The 14,092-nt window shown below is 37.8% G+C and overlaps 1 protein-coding gene and 1 non-coding gene across 2 annotated transcripts; both read right to left on the bottom strand.

Moving 5' to 3' along the window:
• Positions 1 to 3,895: 3,895 nt before the first annotated feature.
• Positions 3,896 to 7,482, bottom strand: LOC133305414 (probable methyltransferase PMT7). Its single transcript, XM_061505638.1, has 5 exons — positions 7,381 to 7,482; positions 6,880 to 7,263; positions 5,358 to 5,604; positions 5,143 to 5,281; positions 3,896 to 4,238 (listed from the first exon to the last, which is right to left on the bottom strand). Exons 2-5 carry the CDS (start codon positions 7,250 to 7,252, stop codon positions 4,080 to 4,082), a joined length of 918 nt encoding a protein of 305 aa, XP_061361622.1. The 5' UTR covers positions 7,253 to 7,263; positions 7,381 to 7,482; the 3' UTR covers positions 3,896 to 4,079.
• Positions 7,483 to 10,419: 2,937 nt separating this feature from the next.
• Positions 10,420 to 10,526, bottom strand: LOC133305438 (small nucleolar RNA R71). The gene has a single exon (XR_009750766.1). It is a non-coding gene; the product is annotated as a small nucleolar RNA R71 (small nucleolar RNA).
• Positions 10,527 to 14,092: the final 3,566 nt, after the last annotated feature.

Raw genomic sequence — 14,092 nt, 5'->3', positions numbered from 1 at the left:
AATAACTTCCCTCAACAATAAACTCATGTAAAAACTGACCATATGATGAATTCTTTTTCATGTGATGTTAATCAACCTTTTACTTATCATCAAGATGTAATCGCTTACTACCCTGATAGATACATTAATCAGAAACCCCAATCCCTTGGTGATTCCTTTCTTAATTCATACATTAAACACTAAAGTCTGAAGATTACATCAGAACTCTAGCATCAATCCCTTGAGTACTAGAATCCTGATGATGAGATTGCCAAATATAGGAGTAGTGTAAACATTCATGTTCTACACTACTCCCTTAGTAGAAAGAATTGAATAAGAAAATCTCATATCAACACATGAAAAATACTTCATCATATTAATCAAGCATACATAAGATTATCATTAAGTTCCATTGAATTCAGACCACAATGACTCTACTCAGACATAACTAAAGAATACACAAGAGAAGAAAGATCAAACTCCATTGCCATGCAGTGAATCTTCAATCTCCAAGTACAATTACATAAGAAACTAACTAATACAAGAACTAAGTCCTAAAGAAATTTAGAGAGAAGTCAGATCAGAGAATCTGATGTAAGAGAGAGAGAGAGAGAGAATCCCGATTTTTAAAAAAGTGAAGGCCTTTGCCTTATATAGTTTTACAAATTCAAACAGAAAAACTAACATGGGCGCTAAAACGTTCATGAGTGAGCGTTTTAGCGTCCATGCTTGACAGATGCCCAACTGCTTCAAACTGACTCCAGCGCTAAAACTCTTGGTTTGGATGTTTTAGCGTTGGAGACCAGAGTCTTTTCCAACAGTAGGGCGCTAAAACGCTTGATCAGGAAGTTTTAGCGCCCAAGACCAGCAACTTTTTGTCCTCGGATTGCAGCAGCACGCTAAAACGTTCTGTGTGCACGTTTTAGCGCTCAGCACCAGCAAGTTTTGGCTTCTTTCTGCAGCAGGGCGCTAAAACGTCCTGGAAAAACGTTTTAGCGCTCAACACTTAGAATTTTTCTCTTCTTCATAATCTTCTTCCTTCTCCCAGCTTCCTTTTAAGCTTGCTTTTCCTACAAGAATAATGCAAATTTTCAATAAAGCTTCTTGAACTTGTAGTTGAGGACATTCTAGGACATTAACTTCTTTTTCCATCATTTAATCACACAAATTGATACTAATTCATGCTGAAAAACCTGATGAACTAAGGGTTTATCACAATTCCCAGATTTGAATATTGCTTTCCTCACCAATAACTTTAAAAACAGAGAAGAACTTGAGATTCCTTACAAATGGAACTTATGAGGATGGATTTGAATTATGACAGATCAACATTCTATGATACAATCTTACAACCAAGAAATCTATCATTTCCCATGACTTGCCCAACCTCATCATATGACTTTCAACAGATCAGTAAAGATGAAATACAGATACTTTCAACACAAAACACCCCCTCACTAGGAACTTCTCAAAAATTGTGAGAATTAAACTCTCTTGCACTCTAGTGTTTAAGGATGTACTCATCACTCAATCTTCACTGTACTTAAACTACCACAAGCTTGCGCATCTTCTCACTTTCCACAGTGACACTGATCCATAAAGTAGATCAAAAGAGACTTTGGTGGTATGGCTTGGTTAGGAATAGGATTCTGTATAGGAGGGAAATGTCTTGGCATGAGGTTTGGCTAAAGGTAGGATTTAATGTTGCAGAAGGGTTCAGATTAGATGAATCAGATTCAGATAAGAGGAGGATCACAATTGAATTTATCTGTGTGCTCCTTAATCCTTCTCATTCTTTTCTTCCTTTTCATTCATTCTTTTCACCACCTTTTCTACAACTTTTCTTTTTCTTAAACTTTCTTCCTCCTTTTCTTTCAAACACTTTGTGTTTTTAATTCCCCATTTTTCTTGTTTCCTTTTCTTCTTCTTTTCCTCCAAGTTTCCAACACTTTGCATTTTTATACATTGCAGAAACACCTTTCTCCATACAGAGCTTTCATCCATTAACCCTTTATCTGAAACATGTAATCTGAAAACTGGGATAGATGCAGGCTCTTGATTTTATCAACAACAAACTTAGGCTCAAGGTTTTCATGCAATGGGAACATTTGGTTCAAAAAAGAATGCCTCAATCAACTCTACCTTACAAATCATGAACCATTTCAAGCAAGAAACAAAGCAAGTTCTAGAGTTAATCATACAGTGAAGTGCTCTCTGAAAAAAAAAATTATGTATAGGCTCAATTCCTCACAGTTCAGAGTGCATGCTTGACTACCTCTATTATTAGAAATTGAGAGAGAGAGAGAGAGAGAGAGAGAGAGAGAGAGAGAGAGAGAGAGGAAGAGAGGAAATGCCACATGTTCTGTATATTGTAAAAACTAACTACACTATTACAAAGGGGCTATATTTATAGTATCTTAGAGATAGCTAGCAGACTCAGTATCTTCTAACAGAAAAGGTTATAGGCCCTGTTCTAATACACCAGTAGTATTATATACAAACTACATCAACATTTTAGAAGCTAAAGAGCTTATAGCTCTAATACCCGCCCGCAAGCTCGAGGAGGCTTGGATGTAATTAGAGAACCATCCAAGACTTTGAGCTTGGTTCGTAACTCAGCAAAGCGGACAGAATTGAGAGGCTTAGTTAAGGTGTCTACTATCTGATCAATGCTAGGAACATGAGTAACCAGAAGTTCCTTCTTCAAGACACGTTCACGAACAAAGAAAATATCAAGTTCCATGTGTTTGGTCCGAGCATGAAGAACCGGGTTGCGAGTAAGAGCAACTGTACTTTGATTGTCACAGAAGACATGAGGAGTAGAGAAGGAAACATAAAGCTCTTCAAGTAAAGACTGAATCCATAAAAGTTCAGCACATGTGATAGCCAAGCTACGATATTCAGCCTCGGTGCTAGAACGAGCAACCAAGGTTTGTTTCTTGGACCACCAAGAAATAAGATTGAGACCAAGAAATATAGCAGCCCCAGACGTGGACCTCCTGTCATCAGGATCCGAGGCCCAATCTGCATCACAAAACGCAGAGAGGGACAAAGGAGCAGTAGCACAAGCACCCTGCAGTTGTAAACCAAAGGAAGACGTGCCTTTCAAATAACGCAGTATACGTTTGACAGCAGCCCAATGATCATCCAATGGTTGTGCCATGAACTGGCAAACTTTATTAACGGCATAGCTGATATTTGGACGAGTAATAGTAGCATACTGAAAGGCACCCACAATGGATCGATAGTGATGAGGATCAAAATAATAGTGAGACCCAAGACGAGATAACTTGCAGCTACTACTCATTGGAGAAGAAATGCCTTTAGCCTCATGCATAGAAGCTCGAGCAAGGAGAGTCTGTATATTACTTTCGCAATCAACGGTTATTACCTTCGCAAATCAAACTCATTAATTAATATTTAATTCACAATGAATGATAACCATTGATTGACGAAAATCAATGATTAAGATATGGTTGTAAACAAAAATAGATTGTAAGTATAACCTTCTCTTTTTTTATTGACTCTTGTAATTTTGAATGTTCGTTTAAAAATCATATAATTTTTTAAAATCTTATAAATTCATATTGTCCTTCCAAATCTTATAAATTCTATTAAAATCCTTTAAAATCCAATCTTATGAAATCTTGATTGTAATAAAAGTCTTTTTAAAAAGTCTTTAAAGTCCCTCTAATTCTAAATAGTTTTTAAAAATCTATAAGATTTTTTATCTCAAAAAAATCTTTTAAAATCCTAATTTAATACACCCCCTAATATTGTAATAAGAGCCGATGCATCACAAAAATTTTAAAAATAATGAGGCTTTCACATGACTTTTGATTTATATGTTTATCTCTAATATTCATGCACGGAGAAAATAATTGAAAACAAAATTCAAGCAAAAGGAAAGGGGCATAAAACTTAATTCATAATTGCTGAACTGAAACTGAAGTCATGTACAAATTGACTGCCCCCTAGACATCTACACAAAATGCTCTTCAAGCAATGAACAATGCAGATACAGAAGAACTTTAAAATTACAAATTACCCGCATGTTTAAAAACAATTTCCAAGTGAAAAAGGTTTTAGGTCAAATCACCTTAGACGATTGCCCAAAACTTTTTTCTACATATTAAAACAGTTTCCATCTTCTTTTCTTTGTTCTCTAGCAAATGTGACTCCACATCCCACATGAATTTTGGGGCTACCTCTTCGATTCTTGACTTAATATGTTCCTCATCCCTAATGATAATAAATCCCTGCAGATAGTAAGGTCTGAGTTATCAATGTTATCCACACGAACAAAAGTAAATGAAAGTTATGAGTTGCATCAAGAGAACTTCAGTGAGAATAAGGAAAAAAGGGAATAGGGGTGGAAGAGAAAAAATTATGAATCCATTTGATCTCTTTAAATGCAGGTAGACAAATAGGCACTATACTTATAACAATGAATTCTACAGTGTCCGGTACCCCCAAAGATAAACAAGTTAAGTCTTAAGTCTTAACTGTCCTCCAATTTATTTGTAGTTGTACAGGATGGGGGTAAACGTTGCAATCAATATCTTTTTCATTCATTCCACCTTTCTCTTAATAAACCAAGCATACATTGCTTTCAGGTTATTATAATTTTATCTCCGACAGGAACCACCCACTACTTGGTGATACAAGTCTGTCACAAGCACAAAGTATAGATTATCAAAAGATCGCCAGGTTAGTTAAATCGAACATAGTTTCCTCTCTTGTGGGGTTGTTCGCATTAATTCCTATGATTATTAAATTAAAGGAATTCCCCTTGCTAATTCCAAAAGTTAAAATTTCCACTGCTCTTACGATTGATTTTTTCAATAACAAGATTACATTAACCATAGGGCAATGTTGTATAAACATGATTTTCCTTCTAATTTTTTATTTTAGTTGTTTTTATAACATTACTTTGTTTAATTAAAGCACACAAGATGAAGGATCAAATCACCAAGCTCAGACATTTCTGCAAAATTCATCGTCGCATATAATCATGCAAGCACAAACTGACATTTGGACAAGTATATAGGTATTTGTATTATATTTGACCAAAAATCTTATTTTCATTTCAGTCAAATGAACTTCTACTTTGATTTCATATGCAGACCACCATGAAAGATAACATTTCAGAAAAGTAATTACCAATGGCCGTATAAGACGATCCATCTCCAGCACAATATCCTCCAATAAACAACCTTCCCCTTGGGTTTTGTAGTGCGAGAAGAGGAAGTTGGCATGCAAAAGATCATATGTCCGAGGATAACTTGAAAATGGTTCACACCTAACGTAAAGATATCTATATTAGCTGCAGTCAACTAATACTGAATATAAATACACAAGTTAAAAAAAAGTCTAACCAATCATGAAAAGTTCCAATCAATCCCCGATCATAAATTCCAGATAAGGTGTTCTTCATGCTTGCAGGAACTACATTCATTACCCAAACAGGAAAGTTATCTAGTGCGACAGCAAATCCACCACAAAAGGCATTCATATCCATCACATTGCGTATTTCTGTCTCCTTGATATTCATCAGTTTCCAATAATGACGAATCTGATCTTGCCAGAAAAGAGTATCTGATGTAAATTCATCTTGATTTATACCTGTCATTCAAAAGGTTGAGGGGGATCATATTCGACTGAATTACTGACAGGGATTGTTGAGAACACCACATTAATGCTTGTTTTATTTTATTACTCAAGATTGAACAGTTATACAACTGTTGTCCTTTTATATATATATATATATATGGTTTATTTGATATAGATATATTACTTACTTGCCAATCCCCACTTAATATCTGGGCAGAGATCAGAGAATGTTTTCTATATCGATATGCTATATCAGTATGTATATGATCCTTATGAAAACACATTCATGATGGACAATTTTAGGAAGTGCTCAACCACATAGATCTGATGATATAACATATTTATTCAGAAAAACTATCAAGAGCACTCCTTTCGCTTATTATTTAAGCAATTCAAATTATGTTCTAATCTAAATTGAAGAATTTTGACAAAGCAATGAACTGCTTGAGAAAAACTAGCATTAAAATAGCATCAACTAATGAAGTTCCCACAATGCAACCAAAAGATGATGTTAGCAACGGCTAATTTTTGCTCTGCTCCAGATTATGCCTTTGATTAAAAGCTAGGGCCTGAATATCATCGTTGGCCTTTTGAAAGAACTCTTTGATAATAAAAAAGCATATGCATCAAGAAGCGTACACATTGAAATCACTGTCACGGAAATTTCTAACAGAGCATGTGTTAGGACCCATTTACAAGGTATGGGACTTGGAGTCCCACATTGGTTGTATAGGCAACTAATGTGAAGTTTATAAGGCCTTGGACACTCTCACCCTTTGAGCTAGCTTTTGAGGTGGTGCATCCCAAGGTTCTTATCAAATGGTATCAGAGCCTTCCACTATATCTCCCAGTTGCAATTGTGTAGCGCGAGTAAAAGGCTAGCACAAGCCGGGGCTACGGAGCGTGGTGGAATGTTAGGATCCATTTGCAAGGTATGGGACATGGAGTCCTATATTGGTTATATGGGCAACTAATGTTGGAGTTATAAGGTCTTGGACATTCCCACCCTTTGAGCTAGCTTTTGGGGTGGTGCATCCCAAGGTTCTTATGAACATGATATACTTCGCTATCTGAGATTTGTAATTAAGACCATTAGTTAAGACCACTTGATGAAAGTCTTTGCAGACAAATATTCATGTTGTGCATGCACATGCATGTTGTGTGTGTGTGTGTGTGACCAGGCATCACTACTAGGAAGGTTGGAAAAGCATAATTTAAGAATGAGGAAAGCATAAAATATGGAAATTAGTTTCTTGCACTTATACGAAAGAGAATGGGCTGACCTACCTATCTTCTTCAGGTTTTCAGAAAACACTGAAAGGCGCTCGTGACTAGGAGGAAGCTTGTAAGAATCTGCTTCTGAATTTCTAACTTGTACACAATTTTTGAGTGGGATATTCCACGAAGGTTTAGAATCATCAGCAGCATCACATACATTTATAAGCTTTTGTTCTGCATTGTGCAGAAGGCATGACTGATTATTTTCTTTAATCCATATTGCTGTCTGAACTTTTCGAGCAATAAGTCTCCAGCACATTGACGTAGTCAAATTCACTAACTTATCCCAAATGACAGGATAATCTTTGTCTTTTCTATATGCAGGTGGAGCCGAATAAACAAAATACCCATTAGAGCGAAGAAGGCGATTCAACTCCTTCATCAAAATCCCATCTGCGGAAAACAAAATAAATTAACAATGAAAAATTAGACAATCCCAATTACATAAGGTGAACCCAACCACTTTTTAAGCTTTGACAAAGTATACAATGCACCTATTCTACTAGTTACCTGAATAAATTCACAATAGAAGATATAAATGGATCCAATTAGATAAGATTTCCCCGACAGGTGACTATAGAACCCCATTGCACCTATTGTACGAGGTCATCCTATAAAATAATGAAAATGATGATTGAGGAAAAGAACATCCAAGTAATTCTATGAGTACTTACTAAGTTTTTTTCCCATTTCATATACATTCTCTTGATTAGTACATCCTTACAGCTGAATTATTAAAAATAGGATAAAATGTGTAAGAAACCTATTGTTAGAGATATATAAAACCATTAATGTAACCTCACTCAATGCCTTAAGGTTTTGGGTTGAATTGGTTCTTTACATGGCATCAGAGCCTCATGTCCCAGGTACGATCCTCACCGCCCCCCATTTTCTCTTGTGAAATTTTTTAATACAGGTAGGTTGGCCTGTGCATTGTCCACCCTTCAAGCCCAGTGGGCTCTCGTGTGAGGGGACATGTTAGAGATATATAAAATCATTAATGTAACATCACCCAATGCCTTAAGGTTTTGGGTTGAATTGGTTCTTTACACCTATCATCAAGGTGCATGCTAGGAAAGGCTGCATAGGATTGGGCCCTTCACAAGCCAAAGCCAGGTGAATCTCACTTGGCAGGAGTTGGAAGGGGAGAAAGGGAAAGGTGAGGAGGCATCTGAAGTATATTGGGAAGTAAGCTAGGAGAGGCATGAGCCTATCAAATGCTCAAGGATACCATTTTCTTTCTTCTTCGTTGATAAAACCCTAGTTCATCACGTTTTTAAGCATGAATTAGTATCAATTTGTGTGATTAAATGGATTGAAAAGAGGTTAATGTCATGGAAATCCCTCAAGTAAAGTTCTGAAAGCTTTGTTTAAAATTTACATTGTCTTGTAGGGAAATAAAGCTCAAGGAGCAACAGAGAGAAGGAAGAAGATTCTGAAGAAAGGGAGAATGCTCAAGTGTTGAGCGCTAAAACGTCCACACAGAAAGTTTTACAAAAGTTGCTGGTGCCGAGCGCTAAAACTTCCGACATTAACGTTTTAGCGCTCTGCTGTTGTTCATCACGTTTTTAAGCATGAATTAGTATCAATTTGTATGATTAAATGCATGGAAAAGAGGTTAATGTCATGGAAATCCCTCAAGTACAAGTTCTGAAAGCTTTGTTGAAAATTTACATTGTCTTGTAGGCAGCAGAGAGAAGGAAGAAGATTCTGAAGAAAGGGAGAATGCTCAAGTGTTGAGCGCTAAAACGTCCACACAGAACGTTTTAGCGCGCTGCTGCAAACTGAAGACAAAAGTTGCTGGTGCCGAGCGCTAAAACTTCCTGATCAAACGTTTTAGCGCTCTGATGTGGCAAAAGATTCTGGTCTCAAACGCTAAAACGTCCAAGTCAAACGTTTTAGCGTTGGAATCAGTTAAAAGCAGTTGGGCACTCGTCAAACATGGACGCTAAAACGCCCAATAGTGAACGTTTTAGCGCCCATGTCCGTTTTTAGTTGTTATTCAATTGTATTTTGTAACTCCATAAAAGGCAAGGGCCTTCACATTCTCTCATAATCTATCATATCTTAGATCCTCTGATCTGACACTTCATTTTCTCTGACTTTCCAAATTCTTTAGGATTAGTTCTTGTATTAGTTAGTTCATTCTATGTAATTGTACTTGAAGATTGAAGACTCAACTATCATGACAATGGAGTTTGATCTTTCTTCTTCTCTTGTTTATATTTCAATTATGTCTGAGCAGAGTCCTTTGTAGTCTGATTCAATGGAACTCAAGTGTGAATTTATGAATGGTTAATTGAATATTTTGTTTATCTCTTATGTGATTGTATGAAGTTGCCTTGATTAATTCTTTTGATCAAGGGAACAGTGTAGAACAGACATGTTTACATTGTTTCTGTAATTGACAACTTCATCATCAGTGTTCCAGTAGTCAAGGGATTGATTCGAGGATTCTGATGTGATCTTAAGATCTTAGTATTTAATGCATGTATTAAGAAGGGAATCACCAAGGGATTGAGGTTTCTGATTAATGTAACAATCAGGGTAGTAAGAGATTACATCTTGATGATAAGAAAAAGGTTGATTAACATCACATGGGAGATAACTCATCATAGGATTTGATTCTGACATAAGTTCATGCTTGAGGGAAATTGATATCTGACTACTTGATTAGAATATAATTCACAGTTTTATTTGTTTATTAAGTTTTAATACAATTCAACTAAGTTTCTGGTGACAAGAAATCAATGCAATCAATCATATTTTATTTGATTCAACTTAAGTATATATGGTTAGTCGGTGTTTGAAACCAAATCCTCGTGGGAACGATCTTTACTCATCATTTTATTACTTGTGTGACTAGTACACTTGCTAAACCACAACAAGTTTTTGGCGTCGTTGCCGGGGATTTGTTCTTCAACATTGACAGACACTATTAGTGTTTGAGATTGAGTCTTTTATTTTTCAGCATTTTATATTTTTGTGTGAATTTTTGTTCAGCTTCAATTCTGGTGTATGCGAGATACTATTGATCCAAATTCTTTGTTGTTTGACCCAGACTTAGAAAGGACAATTAGGAAGAACAGAAAGGCAGCCAGAAGAAGACAGTTACAGGAAAAGGGTGAACCAAGTATAACAGTCCAGGAAGAAATTATGCCAGAGAATCATGTGCAACCACCACAGAGGACACTGGGAGATTACATGACTCCCACTGTCATTCCACCAATTGGGAGTGTTGTTAGACCTACTGTTGAGCCCAATAATTTTGGGTTGAAGCCTGCACTGGTACGATTGGTGCAGAAGGAACAGTTTGCTGGAACTAGTGCAGAAGATCCATACCTGCACATTGAAAACTTTTTATTGTTGAGTGATACTATGAAAATCAATGGGGTGAGCAGAGATGCCATTCTGTTGAGGCTGTTTACTCATTCACTGAAGGATGATGCTAGGAGATGGTTACAGTCACTACCACAAGGGGGTATCACAACTTGGGATGATCTGCAAACCAAGTTCTTGGCCAGGTTCTTTTCAGCATCGAAGAGGGCAAAGTTGAAGGATGAGATTACAGGATTCAAGCAAAAAGAGTCAGAGTCTATCTATGAGGCTTAGGAGAGGTTCAAGACACTCTTGAGGAAATGTCCACAACATGGGATAGAAGTGTGGAATCAGGTAGCAATATTCCTCCAAGGGTTGACAACCAACACTAGGACATTGATGAATGCCACAGCAGGTGGTTCATTGACAACCAAGACTCCTCAGGAAGCCCTTGACATATCTGAGTCCTTAGCATCTCAGGAGTTTGACAATGCTCCAGTGAATGACAGAAGAATGGGAATTATAAAACTTGATGGCTATGATGCTTTGTTAGCCAAGAATGATCAAATGATGCAAATGCAGAAACAACAACAACAACAACAACTGGATGCTCTCACTAAGCAGCTATCTTCTCAGAAGGTTGCTTCTGTGAACACTAATTCTGTGTGTGCCAATTGTGGGAAAAGCCATGTTACAGATGATTGTGATTGTGGGGGACCTGCTGAAAAGGCAGAAGTGAATGGGGTATGGTATGATCAGAGGAACTATAACAACCAGGGGCGAAATGTTTATGTTCCACCATGGAAGAATAAGAATCAACACCCAAGGTTCAGTTACAGTTCCAATCATCAGTTGAATCCTCCACTGCATCCTCCTCCAACACACTCATCACAGCAAGGTGATACCTCTGCATGGGAGAAAGCTTTTGCCCAGTTATCAAAGACTACTCGAGTATATTCAGGGGTCAAATTCCTTCAGAGAAGAAACTTCTGCTTTCATATAAGAGACAAAGACAGCATTTAGGAACCAGGAAGCATCTATCCGGAATTTGGAAACACAAATTGGCCAGTTGTCTAGACAGATGTCTGAGAGGCCACAGGCAAAGTTCCCTGGTGATACCATGGTGAATCCAAAGGAGCACTGCAAGTACATCATTACAAGAAGTGGCTTGTGCTTCAACTGGTCAGCAAGAAAGTGGAAGAGAAGAAAGATGAGGGAGAAGTTGTTGTAGTTGAAAATGATGGAAAAGAAAAAGTTGATGAAGGTAATAAAGAAGAAGATGAGGTAGTAGTTGAAAAACGTTCTTCACCCAAGAAGTTGATGAAGTGGGAGAAGAAGAAAATGGCTGACAAGCAGGACCAGCCAATTAACCTATCTCCATACGCCAAAGTCCCTTATCCTCAAAGGTTGAAGCAAGAAATTCAGAAGCAGCATTATGCAAGGTTTCTGGATATTTTCAAGAAATTGCATATCAACATTCCATTTGTTGAAGCCTTGGAGAACATGCCACACTATGCAAAATTCATGAAGGATCTTCCGTCTAAGAAGAGGAAGTTGAAGGATGGTGAGACTGTGGCATTAACAGAGGAGTGCAGTGCCCTGATTCAGAAGAAGCTTCCTCCAAAGTTAAAAGACCCAGGAAGTTTTAGCATTCCTATTGCCATTGGAGATGTGGAAGTAGGGAAGGCACTTTGTGATTTGGGGGCCAGCATAAATCTGATGCCATTGTCTGTCTGTAGAGCTTTGGGAATTAACAAGTTGAAGGATACCAATGTTATTCTGCATCTAGCAGATAGATCCATCAAGAGACCAGAAGGAGTGGTAAAAGATGTTCTGGTCAAGGTAGATAAGTTCATTTTTCCTGTGGACTTTGTGATACTTGATATGGAAGAAGAAGATACTGAGATCCCTCTACTTCTAGGGAGGCCATTCTTAGCAACTGCTAGATCCCTGATTGATGTTGAACAAGGGAAGTTGATTCTAAGGGTGAATAAAGAGACAGTTACAATTGATGTGTTTGAAGCCATCAAGCTTCCTGTTAATGTGGAGGATTGTTTCAAAATTGATATCATACAGGAAGTTGTGGAAGAAGTGACAGGAGAAGAAGACTTATCATTTGAGGAAGACAAAATTAAGGAAGAGATGAGTGGGGAGTATTCTCAGGAGGAACCAGTGGTTGAAGAGTTGGAAAAGAAGGTTGATGACATTCCTGAGGGAGCACCTAAGGTGGAACTAAAAGAACTACCTTCAAATCTGAAGTATGTGTTCCTTGGGGATGATCAAACTTACCCAACTATTATCAATGCATTGTTGTCTGAAAGGGAGGAAGTGAAGTTGGTTGAGGTTCTCAAGAAGAATAAGACAGCCATGGGCTGGTCATTTTCAGATCTTAAGGGTATCAACCCTTCCTTCTGCACTCATAAGATATTGATGGAAGAGGAAGTCAAACCAGTGAGACAACCACAGAGAAGACTGAATCCCACTATGAAAGAGGTAGTGAGGAAGGAGGTGGTGAAGTTGCTTCATGCTGGGATGATTTATCCTATTTCAGACAGTGCTTGGGTGAGTCCAGTTCAAACAGTGCCTAAGAAAGGAGGGATGACTGTTGTGAGGAATGAGAACAATGAACTGATCCCTACAAGAACAGTCATTGGCTGGAGGATGTGTATTGACTACCGGAGACTCAACAAAGCAACCAGGAAGGACCATTTCCCTATTCCATTCCTGGACCAAATGCTGGAGAGATTGGCAGGACATGCCTTCTACTGGTTTCTTAGACGGATACTCAGGCTACAACCAGATAGCTGTGACTCCGGAAGATCAGGAGAAGACTGCATTCACTTGCCCCTATGGAATCTTTGTATACCGGAGGATGCCTTTTGGCCTATGCAATGCACCAGCCACTTTTCAAAGGTGCATGCTTTCCATATTCTCTGACATGGTAGAAAGGTGCATTGAGATTTTCATGGATGATTTTTCTGTGTTTGGTCCTACTTTTGATGCTTGTCTAGAGAACCTGGATAGTGTTTTGAAAAGATGCCAAGATTGCAATCTTGTGCTAAACTGGGAGAAATGTCACTTCATGGTGACAGAAGGTATTGTTTTGGGACACAAAGTGTCCAACAGAGGGATTGAAGTAGATAAGGCCAAAATCTCTGTGATTGAGAAACTACCCCTCCCATAAATGTTAAAGGTGTGAAGTTTTCTAGGTAATGCAGGGTTTTATCGTCGTTTCATAAAAGACTTTTCCAAAATTGCAAAACCTTTGTGCAAGTTGTTAGGGAAGGATCAAGAGTTTTTATTTACTGATGACTGCTTGCAGGCATTTCATATTTTGAAAGAAAAGTTGATCATTGCACCAATAATCATGGCACCTGATTTTTCATTACCTTTTGAACTGATTTGTGATGCCAGTGATTATGCTGTGGGGGTAGTGCTAGGCCAAAGGAAGGACAAATTATTGCATGTCATTTACTATGCCAGTAAAATTATTAACGAGGCACAAAAGAATTATGCTATTACAGAAAAAGAGTTATTGGCAATTGTGTATGCATTCGACAAATTCAGGTCATATCTGCTAGGGTTCAAGGTTATTGTTTACACTGTCCATGCAGCTTTGAAGTATTTGTTAACAAAGCAGGATGCTAAGCCCAGGTAACTCCGATGGATGTTACTTCTGCAAAAGTTTGAAGTGGAGATCAAAGACAAAAAGGGAGTTGAAAACTTGGTGGCAGATCACTTGTCCAGAATCACAGAGACAAACCTACAAGAAGGTCCGAAAGTGGTGATTAAGGAGGAGTTTCCTGATGAGCAAATATTGGCCATAAGCACAACGTTGGTGCAGGATCAAGTTTTGACTATTAATACCACACCGTGATTTGCTGATTTTGCCAACTACAAAGCT

The sequence above is a fragment of the Gastrolobium bilobum genome, unplaced genomic scaffold (genome assembly GCF_033153095.1).
Source record: "Gastrolobium bilobum isolate Gb01-03AN ecotype WA unplaced genomic scaffold, APGP_CSIRO_Gbil_v1 utg20427, whole genome shotgun sequence".
Taxonomy (NCBI): domain Eukaryota; kingdom Viridiplantae; phylum Streptophyta; class Magnoliopsida; order Fabales; family Fabaceae; genus Gastrolobium; species Gastrolobium bilobum.
The sequence above is the reverse complement of the archived record's forward strand: the minus strand, read 5'-3'. Positions and strand labels throughout refer to the sequence as shown.